The sequence below is a fragment of the Natator depressus genome, chromosome 10, assembly GCF_965152275.1.
Source record: "Natator depressus isolate rNatDep1 chromosome 10, rNatDep2.hap1, whole genome shotgun sequence".
Lineage (NCBI taxonomy): Eukaryota > Metazoa > Chordata > Testudines > Cheloniidae > Natator > Natator depressus.
This window is the reverse complement of record NC_134243.1, coordinates 22,918,319-22,937,500: the sequence shown is the minus strand read 5'-3', so window position 1 is coordinate 22,937,500 and position 19,182 is coordinate 22,918,319. Positions and strand designations below refer to the sequence as shown.

The window sequence follows — 19,182 nt, the reverse complement described above, 5'->3', positions numbered from 1 at the left end:
GGGAGTTAAAACACATGCTTAGAGTTAAGACATGGGCTTAAGAACTTTGCTGGGTCAGAGCCTCAGTCGTCTGGTCCCCGCCAAAGGAATACAGTGGCAAAACTCCATGGAAATGCTGCCTGTCTCCTGCCTGGGGAAGTAAGGAAGTGGAGATTTCTTGCAGAGGGATTCTACAGTTTCTTCATAGAAATGTGGGAGGAGGAGGCGGACGGTCAAGAGTCCAGCACAAAACATGCATCTACTTTCCCAAGCCCCTGTGTTTGGAGCAGGCTAGGGGAACAGCAGACCATGCCTACTAAATTTTCCCTATCACCAGCAATTAGGGACTGATACCATTCTTCAGCCCCGCATACATTTCCCTGAGCTAACATCCTGTTTATTAGGGCTGTGTATTTTATTTAAGGATTTATTATCCACTTCATTAGTATTTGGGCCATTTAATAAGGCCTTAAATGTATTTCTGTGATCTCACCAGCCGAATTCAAACTTTACAATTACCAAAATCACCCTCTCACCTTTGCTGTTCATTTTTCACATTGATGGTGACTGAGAGGTTTGTATTTGGTTCACAGGTCAACTTCATAGAGCCTTCAATTTCACTTGCAGTTAGGACTTCGAGGAATGCTATCTGGGGGGTAAGCAGAAAGACAGCAAACAGAACGTGTAAAGGGCAGTCTCTCACTATAAGGCTCTCTGGTACAAAGCTAGTTTCTAGTCTCTACAAAGCTAGCGTTGGAGCTGCTAACTCAAGCAAAGCCCAATGCAAAATGTCCCATTATACAACACACAGTAAAACATGCAGGGTCTTTTAGCTCTTCACAATAAGTTATATGGGTTGTGTGCCCCTTGCAATGTTCCTCAGAGTTGCCCAAGTCATGATGTTGCTTTAATGTATCTTAAAGTGCTGGGCAAAGAAGTAAAGAGCTGACCAGTGGATGACAATTCTGCTTTGTGGCAGCTTTCAAGGTTTCAACATTTGTTTTCATTCCATGAACAAACCTTCTGAATGATTTAATGAAAGTAGGAGTGTGTGTGTGTCAGTCAGTCTCACTCAATGTAGCCGGGTGATCAGAGCACTGGCCTTGGGAGGTGGGAAGCCCATGTTCAAATTGCTGCTGTCTGATTCAGCGCAAATGTTTTCATGCCAGATCAGACAGAGCAGAGACTTGAACCTGCGTCTTCCACAAAAAGTTTATGGAAACTGACAGCTCTACAAAGTGTCTCTGCTTTAGCAAAGCAGCGTATTTGCTGAATCAGCTCTGCTGCTCACATTTGATGATTTAATAGCTGGTGACTTTAAAACTGAGCTATAGAGGAGCATCGGGAGACTTAAATAATATTAAATGGTATTTCCTGCCTTAGCAGTTATAATGCTGACTTACATATTTCTGAATGGGTTGGTTTAGAAGTAGACCCCTCCCCATTTTCCACCTGGATCCCTTGATTATCATAGTTAATCATACTAAAACAGACAATGCAGGCTTAACTCCCTTAACCTCATTTGTACCAAACTCCGATGCACTCCAGAGCTGTACTGTGTTAATACTGTGTCCATGGACACCGGTTAACATAAATGTATCCATAGGACTTACATGCTTATAGACTTATTGGGAGATACCGCATTTAGAGCTTGATCCTACAAGATGCTGAATTGTCCCTCATGGTACTGAGTACCCTCAAGTCAGCATGTGTGATGTATGCTGAGTCAGCAGGAGCTGAGGGCACTTAGCTCGTCACTGGAGTGCTCAGTAATTCAGAGTTAACCCATGCTTCCTACATGCATAAAGCACTGAAGGAGTCAGCGTCTCAGCACTCTTCCTTTTCTCATGGAGACTTTTAGAGGATAAGACGTTTCAATAAAAGATCTCAAGGTGGGAAAAGCAAGAGTGTAGTTCCTGTCCTCTTCAGTAAGATGTTGGCATTAAATACTTAATACTAATTTCAACATTGACAAAATGAGGATCTAATATGGATCTAATATTTATTTTAAGAAGAATGTACCTTAATCTACATTCTGTCTCCTAGCTACACATTATCTCATCTCAGGTAGGAGGCTACATCAGGAGCTTACTAGTACTACTTCTATGCGTTACCCAAGAGAAGGTGAGGAGACATTCCAACCAATACCCTTCCCAAGAGATGAATGTGTGCAGTTTTTTGCTGACCCCAGTGGGTGGCTTGGAAGCTTGAAAATATTACTTGAATAGTAAATTGCTTGAGTATGGTGAGAGGCAGTGAAACGTGCGGCAGTCATTGCATCTGGTCAAACGTCCCTGCTAAAGAGCTACGAATGACTTAAACCAAAACACAGTGATTCTATATCAGGGTTGTGTGAAAAAGCTGTTTTCAGTAAAGTCTTTCTGGTTTGCTAAGAATCTGTTCAATTAGAAAATGTGATCACCATGGCTTATTGTAAATCTGCTCCTTTCTGAAGTGCATGTTTAATCACGTAAGAACAGAAATTTCTACTAGCTATTGGATTTACTTGGAAGTGGACTGTTAGTTCTGCATGATATTTATTTATATTAATTAAATATTTGGATATGCTGAGCCAAGACCTGCTCTCACCTACCCCATTCTAAATCTGGAGTACTGCCACTGATGTTACAATGGATTCATGCCAGTGTAACTAAAATTAAAATTATTATCCATGGTAACTCAATACACTCCTCTAAACAAAGCACACAAAGCTATCTATCTATGTTTTATTACCTTAGTCATGAAGGGAAGTCCCAGATGCTTGAGAACAGTTATTGAATGTTTTACCTCTGCCATCAGTTCAAATGTATCATACAATTCAAAGTCAGTAACAGCATCCATATTCAGAGTTACATATTTGTCATCATATTGAATGTCAAAGGTCGTCTTGGCTTTGTTTGCTAAAAGCAAGGAACATAACATTAATCATGCCATTTTAATGGGCTCCATCCCATTCAGTGCAGGCTTATACAAAACCAAAAGTGCCAGTGAATACACCTTTCGAGTAAAGCCATAAAACATCAGACACTCTAGAATGGCATGGGCTGTGGTCTTGGGTTTGCTGAGCCCAAAAACTGGGTTCTTTAATTGCATTTGTATATATTAAGCCAGGATCTAGCAAAGCACTTAAAAGTTATACACAATCTTAAGTATGCGAGTGGTCTCATAGGAGTCAATGTGCTTTGCAAGATCAGGGCTTTATTGTCAGTCAATACACATGGTTTTTATAGCACCCAGCATACTGGCATAGTTTCCTTTGGCAAATAAGACCTGTTTTGAGGTCACATGCTCCCCTCTATTACAAATAGAGATTATCATAATATTTCAAATGAAATTTTTTGTTCTTTTGTTTAATGATACCAGAACTGCTGAATTGTTTCAGCATAGGTAGCTAAAATAGCCTGTAAAAGCTGGTTGGAAGCTGAAGACAAAATTATACCTGAAGCAATTTGTGGTAGAGTGAGTGCCCTCTTGGGGTTAGGGCTCTGACCTGGGACTCAGGAGATGTGGGTTCAATGCCCAGCGCTGCCACAGATTCTCGGTGCGACCTTGGCAAGTTATTTTCCCTTGGTGCCCCTCATTTCCCCATCTATAACACGGCAATAATGCTAACCTTTCTCCCACACTTTATCAATCTTGTCTAATTCAATTGTGAGCTCTTGGGGTAGAGACTGGTGTTTTGCACTGTATTTGTACAGCATCTAGCACAATGGGGCCCTGACCTCAACTGGAATACAAAAAATAATAGATTTAACTCATCTCATGCCATACACATTTTTAAGTGCTACCATTTTTATTGGAGAAAGGAAATACTGTGACTTTTTAGACAGTATCGGTGGCACACAGCGAATCAACTTGCAAAGAATTACACAAAAAGTAGTAACGAACACAAAGTCCTGTTGCATAAAAAGACTACAAAAAAACCAGCATCCTACCTAGTTTCTGTAACACAAGAGTCAGATTGGTCGCCTTAGGGTAGCCAAATGTCAGTAGTGCCTCACTGTTATGTACACTTTGACAGAAAATTTCCATTTGCTGGCCAATGTAACGAGAGTTAACTGTGTATGTGACTGATGTTCGTCCAGTCATAATTTGCACACGTCTCTCTTGAGTGGAATTTAATATTTGAAGGGACACAACCATCTGATAAAAGATATGTATATGTACTGAAAACAGACATTCAAAGACAATATCCTGGCCTGTTCCTTTTCAGAGAAGGACAGCAGAAGGAAAAGTTACTTTTATCTACAATTGTTACTAAAATCGACCCATAAATAGCAGAGCTTTAACCCATTCATTCGTTATCTATTAACATTTCTAGTATCAAATAGATCCATTGGAATGAACTGCAATTTAACTTGAGTTTAATCAATTGTAGGAATCAATTTTATGTCACATATTGCTTAAGTTACACCTTATCCCATAAAAAGATGAAAATATATCTAAGATTATACAATAAACCATTGATGTGTGCACACACACAGTTTAGAAGACAGGAGGATTTTTCTCTTAATTCCATGAGGGGACATTTAAGGAAATATTTCCCAGTAAAGTACACATTCCCATTAAAATCATGGGAACTGTGTCTCACTGAGCAATGCAATGCTCTGAAAATCTCTCTCTTCAGGACTTGCATAGCATTTTAAATGCCTGATCATCACATGCTCTATACTATCAAAGATCAAAAATGGAATAGACTGGTTCACAAACCAGCAAATTCATCCTTAAGGCTTATATTTTGGCTTTACTTAGATTGTAAACTTTTGGGGGCAGATCCCATCTTTACATTCTGTGGGTGCACAGTGCCTAGCACAGCAAGGTTCTGGTCCATGACTGGAGCTTCTTGGTACTACTGGATTACAAATAATAAATAATAATTCATCAAACTATTTTAAAATGAAAAATACCTGAATCGATGCTGAGACTCCAAGTTGTATCAGCCATGGCCAATTGTGCTGGAAATTCCCAGTCAAGTCAGTTCTTGCCTCAGTCTTTTGGATTTGTCCTCCCAGAACCATCAGGCAAGAACCATAGAGTGTTTGGATACTGAAACTCTTGATATCTTTCAGGTCAATGGCAGCCTGTGCATGATAATATCAATGATATGAAAAAGGGTGAGATTACAAAAGTTAGAGCTCTCATTAGTCAGGATTCCCTTTTCAGTTCAGGATGCATCTTTGAGACGAGGTGTAAAAGAGAAGTCCCAGGAGCTTGAGGGTCATTAAGGATCACATGACACTTTTAGAAAGGGAAAGTTAACTTTGGTGTTTAGCATGAAATTCCAATCTGGGTAATTACATTCTGGTTATTTTAGTGTTCCCAGCCTCCATCATCTCCAGACGGTTTGTTTCTTCTCCCCTTGTTTTTCTGTTCAATGTTGTTAAACACATGGTGCCCTGTTACTCTGCACTAGCTCTCTGTTGCTCTCAGGTGCAATTCAAGGTAGTGTTGACATTGATTTATAAAGCCCTTGCAGGTTTGGGGCCCTGCTACTTAAGCGTTTGCCCCTCTCCTTGTGCATCAACACAACAGGGGAATTCAGCTAACACATCCTTATTCTTAGTCACTGATTGCCCGGGTGCTGGTGTAGTGGAGGGCCCTTGGCTCTGGAATTCACTTTCTCCCTGACAGAGCCCAAATCTCAGGGTGTAAGGCAAAACCAGTCTTGCCTGAGGTGGCCCCTTCATTTCCCTTGTTCCTTTCAGCTTAATTAATAGAATCAGCATTGAAACCGTGCATTGACGTTTATCCACACATTTCTGTATTGTTTTGCAAATGTCTGTGCATGTGCCCAGAGACCTACAGTGTGAAAGAAATTTTAAAAAATAAATAAGGAAATAAATTTCTCCTGCATTTTCAATTCCATCAGCTGTTCTCCTTCCCATCCTAAAATGCCGCATTGCTACATGCTGTTAAACAAGTTGTTGTGTTTCAACCCAGAGGTGGCCTTAATTTGGAGATGGATCCTTGTGTATAATGGGTGATGGGCTTTGAGGGGAAAGGCATTATGTACGTGTCATATTACTAAATAGAAGCGTATTACCATAGTGAGGCCAGGACAGCTAATTGCAATTATTGCTTATTAATTAGTACATTATGAATTTTTAAAAAGCATACGGTGTGATGTTTACAAACAAAACATTGAATTCTATTTTCCAGAGTTGTAGCATACTATAAGTGAACAGCATACCTTTTATTTGTCTGTCTAGGTTAAAAAGCCAGTAGTACCAGACAAACTTTTATTGGGTGTCTGCGATGATCGAGGTACTATTGGGAGGAAGCGTTAAACTGTTTTCAGCTTCTGCTTCCTATCCCATAAACAGGGCGTGTGGTTCTTGCCGTTTACTTCCAAACCCCCTGAGGGAACCTGGTGCTCTGCAAATAAATTTCAAGCTTCAAAGCCACATTTCCCAAGTATGTATGTAGCATGCCCTCCTCCCCTCGGGCCGCTTTATTGCAGAAGAGTAGTTAGAGATATTTGGAAAGCCACACATTTTTTTCTATCTCTGCAATTTAACCCAGGCATTTATTTGTAAGCTTTTACCCTAACCTCTTCCACGCAGCTATGGTGTTAATCGGCAGCTGGTGCCATCTCACGGGTCTCTATCTCACAAAGGTTCTCAAGTGTTTAATTTCATTAGGCCATTTCAGCGACATATTGTTGAAACCAAAGAGCCCAAAACCATATGAATAAAACCCGGTCCAATTCTATATATCGCATTTCTGAAGTGGCTCACGGCATGTTGAGATCCTGGGGACTATGTGGTCACACCTCGTCAGTGTGCTGCATGGGGCGGTACATGATGCTTTGGAGCAGAGCTTCACCATTATCTCAGATGGCTTGCACAGGAGCAGCAGCAGCAGGTGAGGGGCATGTGAGGGAGAAAACCTAAATGCTGACAGTTTTAAAAGAGGAAGCAGGGCAGGCTGCTTCAGTTTTTCACAAGACAGAAAGGGAGAAAATAAAGACAAGTGAAAAGTGCTTCACTGAGGAAGGAAACATCAGATGCACAACTGCCAAATGAGGAATAACTGAGTAGGCGGAAGTACTGCTGAAAAGGGATCTGGGTGTTGTAATGGATCACAAATTGAATATGAGTCAACAATGTGATGCAGTGGCAAAAAAGTCAAACATCATTCTGGGGTGTATGGACAGGAGTGTTGTATGTAAGACACAGGAGGAAATTGTCTTCTTCTACTCAGTACTGGTGAGGCCTCACCTGGAGTACTGTATCCAGTTCTGGGCACCACATTTTAGGAAAGATGTGGGCAAGTTGGGGAGAGTCCATAGGAGAGCAACCAAAATGATAAAAGCTTTACAAAACTTGACCTGTGAGAAAAGGTTAAAAAACCTGGGCATGTTTAGACTTCAGAAAGAAGACTGAGGAGAGATCAGATAACAGTCTTCCAATATCTTAAGGGCTGTTATAAAGAGGACTGGGATCAATTGTTCTCCATGTCCACTGAAGGCTGGGCAAGAAATAATGGGCTTCATGTGCAGCAAGGGAGATTTAGGTTAGATATTGGGAAAATCTTTCCAACTATAAGGGTAGTTAAGCTCTGGAATAGGCCTCCAAGGGAGGTTGTGGAGGTTAAGAACAGGTTGGACAAACACCTGTCACGGATGGCCTAGGTTTGCTTGCTCCTGCCTCAGAGCAAGGGGCTGGACTACATGACCTCCCGAGGTCCCTTCTAGCTCCACATTTCTGTGATTCTATGAAAAGGAAAGTGGAGCAGACCCTGAGCAGCTGGACTCTCAACAAGCTAGAAGCCTCCTTTGCCGCCTGTGGAAAGTATATTGGACCAGCCTACTCCCTTGGGACTTTCCCCTTTCCCTCCTGGGGAGCAAGGTCAGCTTCTGGGCTCCTCGTTTCTGAGATTTGGAAGCAAAGAGCAGAGGCCCAGAGCTGCTGGAGCAGCAGTGGAGCTCTGCAGATAGGGTAGGGCCAGCCTAAATTAATTGTTTTTTGGTTAAGAGGTGGGGGGCAGGCAACCTAACTTGACTGAACTGGAAGCAGCCTGAAACCATCCCTGCCCTCTGGAAAATCTCATCCCACAAGAATCCTGGTTTATTTAATTCATATGGTGAGAAAGAGAAGGTTCCTCACCTTGTGCAGTAACTGAGGTTCTTCGAGATGCATGTCCCTATGGGTGCTCCACTTCAGGTGTCGGTGCATCCCGCCGCCGTCTATCGGAGATTTACAGTAGCAGTGTCCGCACGTGCGCAGTAGGTGTCTCGTGGTGCCGTTGGTGCTGCATTCTAGCACGCACACAACCCAATCCCTTCAGTTCCTTCTCTACCGCAGAGTCCTTACTGAGAACTCAGAAGTAAAGGGGAGGAGGGTGAGTAGTGGAGGACCCACAGGGACACACATCTCGAAGAACCTCAGTTACTGCACAAGGTGAGGAACCTTCTCTTCTTCGCGTGCTGTCCTTATGGGTGCTCCATTTCAGGTGACTGTAGAGCAGTGCCCCATAGAAGGCAAGGAGGGACTTCAGGTTCATTTGAGTCTTAAAGGTAAGTATGGTTAAGCCAACTATGGTGTTAGCCCAGAAGTCTTCAGTAATTGCATAGTGCTCAGTGAATGTGTGGACAGAGGCCACCCTGCAAATCTCTAATATTGGAACATTGTTTAGGAACACTAACAAGGTTGAAACTGAGCATGTAGAATGAGCTCGGATGTGTGCAGGCTGGTCGGTGTTTCGAATACGATAGTATTGTTGAATGCATGTGGAGATCCATTTTGACAGTCTCTGAGTGGAATGCTGGGCATGTTTTAAAATGGAATGCTTGGTAGTAGAAACAAAAAGTCTGGGAGATTTTTGGAAAGGTTTGGTTTTTTCCAAGTAAAAAACTAATGCACACCTAATGTCCAATGTATGCAAAGTGGTCACTGTTGGAGTCCCATGAGTCTTAGGATAGAATGTGGGAAGGTGGATTGGTTGATTCATATGAAAGGATGATGTGATCTTTGGTAGAAGTTTTGGGTGTGGTCGTAGCATGACCTTGTCTTTGAAGAATAATGTATAGGGAGGCTCGGCGATGAGAGCCCCTATCTCACTTATACATCTGGCAGAAGTAATAGCGACCAACGAGGCTACTTTCATGGACAGATGAGGAGGGAACAGGTGACTAGTGGTTCAAATGGTGGCCTGGTAAGGCATTTCAATATCAGACTGAGGTCCCAGGCTGGAGTAGGTTGGCGAACCTCTGGGTAAATGTTCTGGAGCCCCGCAAGGATGTGTTTAGTAATGGGGTGTGCGAAGATCGAGGTCCTGTCATTCTCATGATGGAATGCTGTAATGGCCGCAAGATGGACTTTGATCGAGCTCATTGCTAAACCTGAGCATTTCCGCTCCAGTAGGTAATGGTGTAGTGGAGACCACCAAGTGTTTTTCTTGACACCAGGAAGAGAATCTCTTCCATTTTTGAAAGTAAGTATTATGCGTGTTCACTTTCCTGTTTAGTAATATGTGTTTGACTTGTTCCGAGCAGGCTAATTCGCCATGATGGAACCATGCAGGAGTCATGCTTGTAGATGAAGTTTCTCTGGATTCGGGTGAAGAGTGTGACTGTTGTCCAGGGACAGCAGGTCCAAGCGGTAAGGGAAAGCTCAAGGGGCGCATATCGCCATGCACAGCAGGTAAGGGTACCATGCTTCTTTGGGTCACGTCGGGACTATCAGGATGACCTTGTCTATACATATCACATGTATCACACATGAAATTAGGGAATCGGGGGGGAATGCATACATGAGTTGTGCATCCCATGTGATAAGGAAGGCGTCCCCCAGTGATCATGGTCTCGTTCCTGCTATCGAGCAGAACATTGCACATTTGTGGTTTGTTGGGGATGTGAACAAGTCAATAAGGGGAGTGCCCCATCGATGAAATATGGATTACAGGACTCCCCTGTTCATTTCCCATTCGTAGTCCAGAGAGAAGTACCTGCTCAGTATGTCCACCATCAAATTCTGACAGCTGGGAAGGTAGGAGGCAGAAATGTTTATGTTATGGTGTATGCACCAGGTCCACAGTTTCATGGCTTCGATGCATAGTGAGTGTGATTGAGCACCACCTTGATGACTGATACAGGCAGTGTTGTTGGTTATTATGCAGATTATTTCATTCCTTACATGTGGTAGAAAATGTCTGCAGGCATTGCATACCACACATAACTCTAGTAAACTGATGTGCAAATGAGTCTCCACAGGAGACCATTTGCCTTAAGCCATGCGTTGATGCATGTGGGCTCCCTAGTTTATCAGCGAGGCGTCCGTTATGATTACTACTGATGGGGGTTCCTGTTGGAATGGGATGCCCAGGCATATATTTTCTGGTCTTGTCCACCAGTGTAGAGAGTCCAAGACACAGGGTAGTACTGTAAGTTGTTTGTATAGGCTGGGCTTGCTGGGTATGTATACCAAGCTCAAACAGCGCAGTAGGCCGCACATAGGGTAGTCTTGCATGTCGTACCACAAACATTGTGACTGCCATGTGTCCTAACAGTTGTCGGACAGTATCAGCTGGAATTTGGGGGCTTACTCTGATTTCCAAGATGAGGTTTGTCAGCGTTATGAATCTGTTCAGAGGTAGGGATGCCTTGGCCTTGATGGCGTTGAGATGTGCCCAGATGAAGTCCAGTTGTTGAACAGGGATTAGAGTAGTTTTTCATTTATTTATCTGTAGCCCTAGATCCCTGAATAGTGTGATCATCATCTGGACTGTGTCCAGTGCTTCTTGTTGAGTTGAACCTTTGAGAAGGCAATCGTCCAAGTATGGGAAAAACGTTATCCCTTGTTTGCATAGATGTGCCGCTACTACTGCTAGAGTTTTGGAGAAGACAACACAATGGACAGGCTGAATGGTCATACTCTGTACTGGAAATGGTCATGTCCTACTGTGAATCGCAGGAATTTCCTGTGAGTGGGGCGTATGGTAATATGGATATAAGCATCTTGGAGGTCGAGGGCAGAAAAACCAGTCATCCTTGGGCATTATTCTTCCAGCGGAGATCCCAGTCGCGCCAGGCTCTTGCCTTCGGGTTGCTACAGTGGGTGCATTTTTGTGGTATACGTGCCTCCCTGAGACAATGAGTGCCCATCAGAAACGGGCATTGCTTCGCGGCAGGAGCTGCATCACTTAAAGCCTGGGGAGCCACAAATCTCTGATGGTTAACCAACCCCGGTGCGGGGAAACTACGTGGAGGGTAAAATCGGAAGAAGTAACAAAAAAAATCTTTAAATAAAACTAACACTAACACTAACGATAACTTTCTAACTCACTCACTTACTATTTAAACTACTATTTCTTAAGGTATGGGAAGAGTGGTGAACACTTCCCCAGAGCTCTGTCTTCAGCCAAGGATGGTTGAGAAGGAACTGGAGGGGCCAGGTCATGTGCACACTAGACGCGGCACCAACGGCACCGTGAGATATCTACCGCGCATGCGCGACACTGCTACCGTAAATCTCCAACTGACGGTGCCGGGACACACTGAGACCTGAAGTGGAGCACCTACAGCAACAGCACTCAAAGAAGCAACAACAGATTTATAATCTGCCCATTATGGCATGACATGCAAAACCCAAGTGTTCGGCCATTTTTCACGCAGTCAACTGGCTTGTGTCACACACTGGTGGCAGGTTTGAAGACTGCCAGGTATATTTGTATACAGACAACAAATGTCCTAGTACATTAAATGTCACAACTGGTACAACAAATAACTGTTAAAACTTTGCACTTTGCACTTTGATAACTTTGTGATCAGTGCTGGGACTACAACATGTATGCTCATGAGGTAGTGCCCAAGTGTGGGAAATAGCAGAAGGCTCAAAATTAGGTTTTGGAGGACAGGAACAATAGCTGTTCTCTAGGACAGATGGATTAAAGGCAGGGAAGGTTCTCAAGAGCAGCACGGCAGCTGGCTGGGACAGAAACTAAGGAAGGAACAGTAGCCTGGGAGTGGTTATGGAAATAGGAAGGGAAGATGAGTTGGTGGGATGGAGGGAAAGAGATCAGCTCAGATGCTTTAATGTGGAGGCAGAAAAAAGCCAAGAAGTTACCAAGCATAAGATTAAGCAGCTAAAATGTTGGAAACAATCTATGCTACCTGCAGCTCCTGGGGCCTATTTGTCTGTGGTACCAAATTGCTACTCATGCTAATTTAACTTTGTTGAACTGGGACATTAAATAAAGCCGTATTGTACAGCTGCTCTGAAATCTCCAGTGTTGTTGTTTCCTCCAGAAGGGATAATACGGTAATAAAAACAGAAGAAGGAGAGAACAAGAGCAGTACATCAAGATGGAGAAGCATTCCATCATGTTCTAGCAATAATGACTCCTAGTTTTTCATATGTAGTAGCGGCTGCACACAGTAACATCTACAATCCTTTCTTTGCCATTACAGTTCTGTTGTATTCCTTTTGCTTCCCTCATAGCCAGTTACTGTCTGGATGTGTGCAACTTCTATTACCATACAAACCAAAGGACAACATACCTGCAACTCAATCCTGTCTTCTATTCTCAGTGCCTTCAGCGCCTCTATGTTATGTGTGAGCTTGTAGTTAATAGACACATGGTCCAGCTTCCGAATAAAGCTCAATTCTTCTGTAATCTGTTTTGTCAGCACAAAATATGTTATCACTTGTATGTAGTGCATCTTCAGTATAAACTACATAGTGACCAATCATAACTATCATTTCTACTGCATTAGGGAAAACATTTCATAATGGATATCATAACATTTGTATAGGTTATAAATAGAATGTGGGTTTTGTCATATGTGTTTTTCTAAAAACTGGAGGGAATGTAATAGTGTTGGTGTTGTAATGGTGTTGCACAAAGAAAAGACTCTTAACAAATGAAGAGTTTTGCTATGCCTTTGGAGATGGGCAACCTGGATCATTTCTGACATCAAATGCATGGTTATAAGAGAAAGATTGAAAAAAATGGGGACTGGGTGACCCAGCAGGTTAGGGCCCAACCCAGCACTCATTGAAGTGAATGAGAATCTTTCCATAAATGTAAAGAACATTGGTTTGGGGGCCTTAGGCCTGATTTAAAGCCCACTATACTCAATGGAAAGACTCCCATTGACTTAATCGGCTTTAGATCAGGCTCTTAATTAGTTATACTTTCTATTTAAGAATATGGATAAATATCCAGGATGAGTCACAGGGTGAGTCTCGTGAATGGTCTCATGGTATTCTTGAGTGGGCATGTGTCTGTGGTGCAATGACTTTCAAGCCTTCTTTAAGTGTAGCTTGTAAGGCCATGAAAGAGCCCGCGCATGGTATATCTTTTAATGCATCATCCATAGTTCTAACGAGGCTCCCTCTGTCACCTATTCCAAATGGGGAAAAAATAATGGTCACCAACCAAATCAGCTCGATGTTTCCAACCTTTACTCTGGACAATAGATATGTGGAGACACTTACTTGTTTGCCATCCACACTAAACTGAATGAATCTTTTATAGAGGTCACCATTTTTTTCTGAAGTCACATCCACTAATGTTCTTGCAGGAATGCCAAGGTCAATGGCTCCTTGAATATTATGAGTTATCAGGGCATCCAGCTCCTGTTTGTCCTGTTAACAATTTAACACACACAAAAGTTTAAAATATGATATTCTTCTCAGTGTGTGTAAAGAGCCTAGCCCTTGTGGTTTGTAAACAGTTCAAAGGACAACCCAGTGAGTCTAGGTCTCCTTACAATCTGGTGTAAATTAGAAATAATTGTATTGAAGTTAATAGCATTACAGTATTTGTACTCTTCTATCTAACATGATTTTGGTAATTAATTGATCTTTAAATATTCATGGTAAATAGGCCCAATGGCCTTTGATGGGATGTTAGATGGGGTGGGATCTGAGTTACTACAGAAAATTCTTTCCTGGGTATCTGGCTGGTGAATCTTGCCCATATGCTCAGGAGTTAGCTGATCGCCATATTTGGGGGAATTTTCCTCCAGGGCAGATTGGAAGAGGCCCTGGAGGTTTTTCGCCTTCCTCTGTAGCATGGGGCACGGGTCACTTGCTGGAGGATTCTCTGCACCTTGAAGTCTTTAAACCATGATTTGAGGACTTCAATAGTTCAGACATAGGTAAGAGGTTTTTCACAGGAGTGGATGGGTGAGATTCTGTGGCCTGCGTTGTGCAGGAGGTCGGACTAGATGATCATAATGGTCCCTTCTGACCTTAGTATCTATGAATCTATTAATCTAGTAATATCTGACAACAAGAAAAGCCAACTGGCAAAAGGAAGGCAAGCTGTAACTGCCATACTTTTATTGTGTCATTGAAGAAAGAAATAGAAGATGATTGAACTAGCCACTGCCCTATGAAGTTGCACTGTTAAACACAGAGTTCACTTTATTAATCAGAAACCTTTTACTTCTTCTATTATGTACACTGCTATAGACTTTTATGACTATTAAATGGTATTACAGTAGGAGGAGATATATTGCAGCTAGTCTGATGTTAGCTTCTCTTTTGTTGTATTGAGCATGGTATTTACTGTCCAAATATAATAAAAGCCATAATAGTACAGTATAAAAACAAACAAATCTTCAAGGAACATAAGCAAGTAATTAAGAAACTTGAGGTGGGCTGTATTATGTTATTCGTAGCATTTGAGTTACTGTACATTATAGCAGCCAACTCTTCAATTACCTAAATCACATTCTGGACTTTAATGTTGCCTTAAACTATATATTTGTCCATTACTTAACAATTGTTAAAAGACAAAATTGCAGTTTCCCTACCTGTTTTTCCTAGTAATAAAATAGCAGTTTGCAAGTATGAGTCACACTTCACCCCACACTCATTCCAATAATCAGCATAATACTTACGTTAGTGGCTTTTAGTATAAGAAGGCCCTGTAATGTACTTTCATCGACAATTATTAGCATTTGTGAATCTAGGTTCATTCTATCTATCATGATGTAGCCTGATCCATCAATTTTTATTGGTGTTCCAAGCTGCTGCAATAAATAAAATAAACAATCTGCTTGAAAATGACTTGCTGTAACATCTTTTAAGTTTATGTAACTTTTTTTTCCCCTTAATAAGTGGACTGTGTGGCATCTGGCTGGAAGACTAGTAAATCAGACACCATGATTGTATAGTGCATGGTAAATATCAGAAACCTTTTATAAATAGTAAAGAAAGAATATACATTGCTTCTTCCTCCTGCCTATTTTAAAATGTTTGCTTATATTTTAATATGTGGTATAGCATAAATAGGGCACAAGATAATGTGGAAGCCTTTCTTGACTACTATATGTCAGATTCAGTGTTGTACTTTGCATTGTTCTGGTGACATAATGCAGCCATAAATTCAGTGAAGCCAAGTTTATGGCTGCTTTGCATGGCAGTGGTGCAAAGCAGCCAGAGTGTCCTGGTAAATCTCGCCCCATTCAGTGATAATGTATTTCCAAAACTTTCCACCTTCACCTGCCAGGTTTTAAAAACTGCCTGCTTTCCTGCCAGCCCTCCATGCAGACTGCCTTGGAGTCAGGGGCAATTCTTTGTTTATTTGTTTTAACTCTGTTTCTCTCTTCTAGCTAAGTTTCTATGAACAAATAAATCATACTTGTTTTTGATGAAGCTGTCCTGAGTCACTGCATTTCATACTAGTCACAAACGTCTGGAGAGGATTCTACAGTTGGACCCAAACATAGCTGTGCCATCTGATTAAATACAGTTCATGACACAGGGGGTGTTGTAGCTTGTGATCCAGTCTAAAGTGGGGTGAGCTATGGGTTCTATTCTGGGGAAAATGCAGGTAGAGGCCTGTCACTTGGAAGGAGTGCCCACGGACAGATGGGGAAGAGATCACAGTGCAGTTCAAAACAGAACCAGAACACAAACATTTTGGGGGAAAAAACTGAAAACGTCCATGGATTTTTTAGTTTTTCAACCAGCCCTTTAACTAACTCATTTCTAACACTACAGTATGTGGCAAGTGTTGGTAAATGTTGACTTTTCAAGTCTGTGATTTCTAAGCAACCAGGTTTTTTAATCAGTCCATTAGCAATCTCAATTTTCTATAAAGATGCATGAAAATTTCCATACCTTGATATTATCTGATTAAAGTTATATTTACATTTTGTCTCTGCAGGTTGTTTAGATATTTTGTATACAGTCTGGGACATGCTTTTTAGCAGTGCTGAGCAACCGCAACTCCAGCTGAAGCCACTGGGCGTACTCAGGTTTCAGAGTAGCAGCTGTGTTAGTCTGCATCTGCAAAAAGAAAAGGAAGACTTGTGGCACCTTAGAGACTAACAAATTTACTTGAGCTTAAGCTTTCATGAGCTTAGTTTAGCTCATGAAAGCTTATGCTCAAATAAATTTGTTAGTCTCTAAGGTGCCACAAGTCCTCCTTTTCTTTTTGTGCATACTCAGTACTTCTGAAGATCAGCACCTGAGGTGCTTTAACTGTTGTCCCTTACAAAGTAAATACCAAGGTATTTTATAGTAAATATCCACAAACAGTATGGCCAAATTATACAAATCCATTCACTTTGGGATGTAAGTCAGGGCAGAATCTGGCCCTGTGCCTTATGATAGTATTGCTACTGTGTTTTTGGCTGCTAGAGTGGCACATTATTTTTACAAAGGGTTCTTCTTTAAACTTAGAAAGGAGTGTGGAGTCCCTACAGGATTCATTTTTGTTACATTAACATCTCTAAATTTCTGTATAGCAAAGTCCTGGCTCTGCTCCCACTGACATCGTTAGCTAATCCTCCATCGACTTCAATAGGAACAGCACTCAGCCCTGTGTTAGAACTAGCTGCAGCTAGTAACAAGTAAAAGCAGTTATCTTACTTCATCCTTTTTATGCCAGGAAGTACCTGCATTGTTTTGCATTTGTTCTCCATAAGCATTTTCCACTGAAGTTTGTTTTCCACTTGAAGGTCCCCATTGGCTTGAAGTTCACAAGTGCCTGATTTCAAGTCTATGTCAATACTATATTTTAACTCTTTTCCTGCCATGATGGACAACTTGTTTTCTCCTGGTATTTCCTTCAGCTGAGGCAGTTCATGCCTGAATTCAATTTCCACTATGACCTTTGGCTGGCACTCTGTTCTCACTTTCAGATGGGCAGACTTGCCATCTGTTTTGAGGGTACAGAGAAGTTCTGCTTGGCAGCCATCCCTCTGAATAGATCCGATGAGCTGTGACTGAACCGGGATATTGAGATCCTATCAAGAGACAAATATCCTTTTGGATTATAAATCCACAATGAGACTCATATTTACTTTTTTCCCCATCAGCTCATGGGACAGGAGATGGTCACATTAAAAAATTCAGAGACAAAGCCTGAAGTCTTTATGAAGCCATTTACTCAGGCAAAACTGCCACTGCAGCCATTGAAGTGGGAGTTTTGTCTGAGTAAAGACTGAAAAAGGACTTTGGGGTTTGGCCCCTAGAATTTACAACTTCTTTACAGATAGTATAAAGTCTTTAAATTACAAAAACTCAAACTACCTAGTTCCTCAGTCTAGGAAAGTCTATTGACCATCCCTTATTTAATTCAGACCAGAACCATTTAGAACTTTGAGAATACACTAACCTGCATAAAAACAGGTAACAAGTTTTTGCAAGTGGGATTCTATGCAACCCAATGGGAAAATGGAAAAACAATTTTGCAAAACCAATTGAAATTCCAAAGCCACTTCTGCATGGTTTTCATGGTTCAAAACTGAATATATTTTTTCAAAAGTTTTCAGGAAAAATATTTTAAAGTTTTAATATTTTGAATTTTAGTTTTTCCTCTTTCTGTCACTGAAGGCAACACAGTGAACAGTCGCGATTTTCTGCCTTTTTTCCTTTTGACACCGCATAGCCTTTTTAAAAGAAGTTCATGCTGGAAAAATTAAAGGCAAAAAATGAATAATTAGAAACAACCCCCTAAAAGCCCTGGGAATCATTCTTTCTAATGCATTCAGTGGGGATGCAAAGGAAAAAACCAAAAATTTCAAAATTTCTGGTTTCAATGGAAAAAAACTGAACTCTTTTGAAAGAAACAAAAACTTTTGACAACCTCTACTGTAGCATGGCATTCAAACCTTGCCATGGTGACAACGGGCAATAATTTTCATCTAGTTCTATTCTGCAGGGGGCATCTGTCAACATCAGATATCTGTGCAGTTTCCAGTGCCTCAGTCCAGTTCTGTAGTTGAAGACTGAGATCTACTTGCAAAGCAACACAGAGAGGCTTGTGCAACCCACTCTTAGCATACTCTAGCTAAATCTCCATTAATCCTTCACTTTATTGATCCAGAATCTCTTTTAAAAGCCACCCGGTCTACCTGCAGAAGCAGACATTCCATTTCTGTCTCCAATGTCCATTCAGTTTTATTCTGGGTCTGTAGATCTCCTCTAGCCTTGAGCTTGCATTCACCAGCCTGTAGCAACAAAATGCCTTCAACGGTAGATCCTTTAGCTGCAGAAAGTAGGACGGTGTTTTTGGCAGGCAGCCCTAGGTCACTGAGCTGGGGAACTGAGTGCCTCAACATTCCTTGGAAAGCGTGTTTGTGTCCCCAGGAGCTATCTATTTGCACATCAGCTGTTTTGCCATCGCACTGGAGGTTTATTGTTAAGCTACTATTGCAGGTGTTCACAATGAACGAGCCCCAAGTGACCAGAGTCTGAGGTAATCCCACCTTCTGTGACAGAAGAGAAAAGTTGTTTCAAACAAATACGCCACATATTCTTGTAGAAGCAACTGTCCTATTAATCTGATTCTAACTGATTACAAGGCATTTTTCCAACAAGCCTGGGGATGGGACCATTTAAGGCAGCCTGTTCCACAGAGGAATCGGAAATGGCCTCAGGAATAAACAATACGATCAGAAAAACTCTTTAATAAATACTGGCGAGGAAAAGTAAATTTCCAAAATCCTAATCCTAGACAGAAAGGATATGATTTTATTAGAGTCTAGGAGGAAGGAGTTCTTTTAATTACAAAATTGGGATTAAACATTATTTTATGGCAATGACAGTAACATCGGTCACTGTATTACTCCAAGCTCTCAACTTTAAAACATCTGCAAACACTAACTTGCTGCTACTGCAGAACACATTTGATAACCAACCCTGTCTCCCGCACCTCCAGGGCAAGATTCTGCCACCCTGCCATTGAGTAGCTTCTTACTCCAGGAGTAAGAGTGGCCGAGGGTGTTAAATATGGAGGTAG

At 41.6% G+C, this 19,182-nt stretch overlaps 1 protein-coding gene across 1 annotated transcript in view; it reads right to left on the bottom strand.

The window, feature by feature from the left end:
* LOC141994926 (uncharacterized) overlaps positions 1 to 19,182 on the bottom strand; it is a 151,488-nt gene that overhangs the window by 31,470 nt on the left and 100,836 nt on the right. Inside the window, exons 44-52 of the mRNA XM_074965451.1 lie at positions 18,296 to 18,652; positions 16,835 to 17,185; positions 14,831 to 14,962; positions 13,419 to 13,568; positions 12,479 to 12,595; positions 4,887 to 5,060; positions 3,915 to 4,122; positions 2,713 to 2,879; positions 516 to 628 (exon numbers count right to left, since the gene is read on the bottom strand). Coding sequence (XP_074821552.1) covers positions 516 to 628; positions 2,713 to 2,879; positions 3,915 to 4,122; positions 4,887 to 5,060; positions 12,479 to 12,595; positions 13,419 to 13,568; positions 14,831 to 14,962; positions 16,835 to 17,185; positions 18,296 to 18,652 — 1,769 coding nt within the window. The remainder of the gene's footprint in view (positions 1 to 515; positions 629 to 2,712; positions 2,880 to 3,914; positions 4,123 to 4,886; positions 5,061 to 12,478; positions 12,596 to 13,418; positions 13,569 to 14,830; positions 14,963 to 16,834; positions 17,186 to 18,295; positions 18,653 to 19,182) is intronic.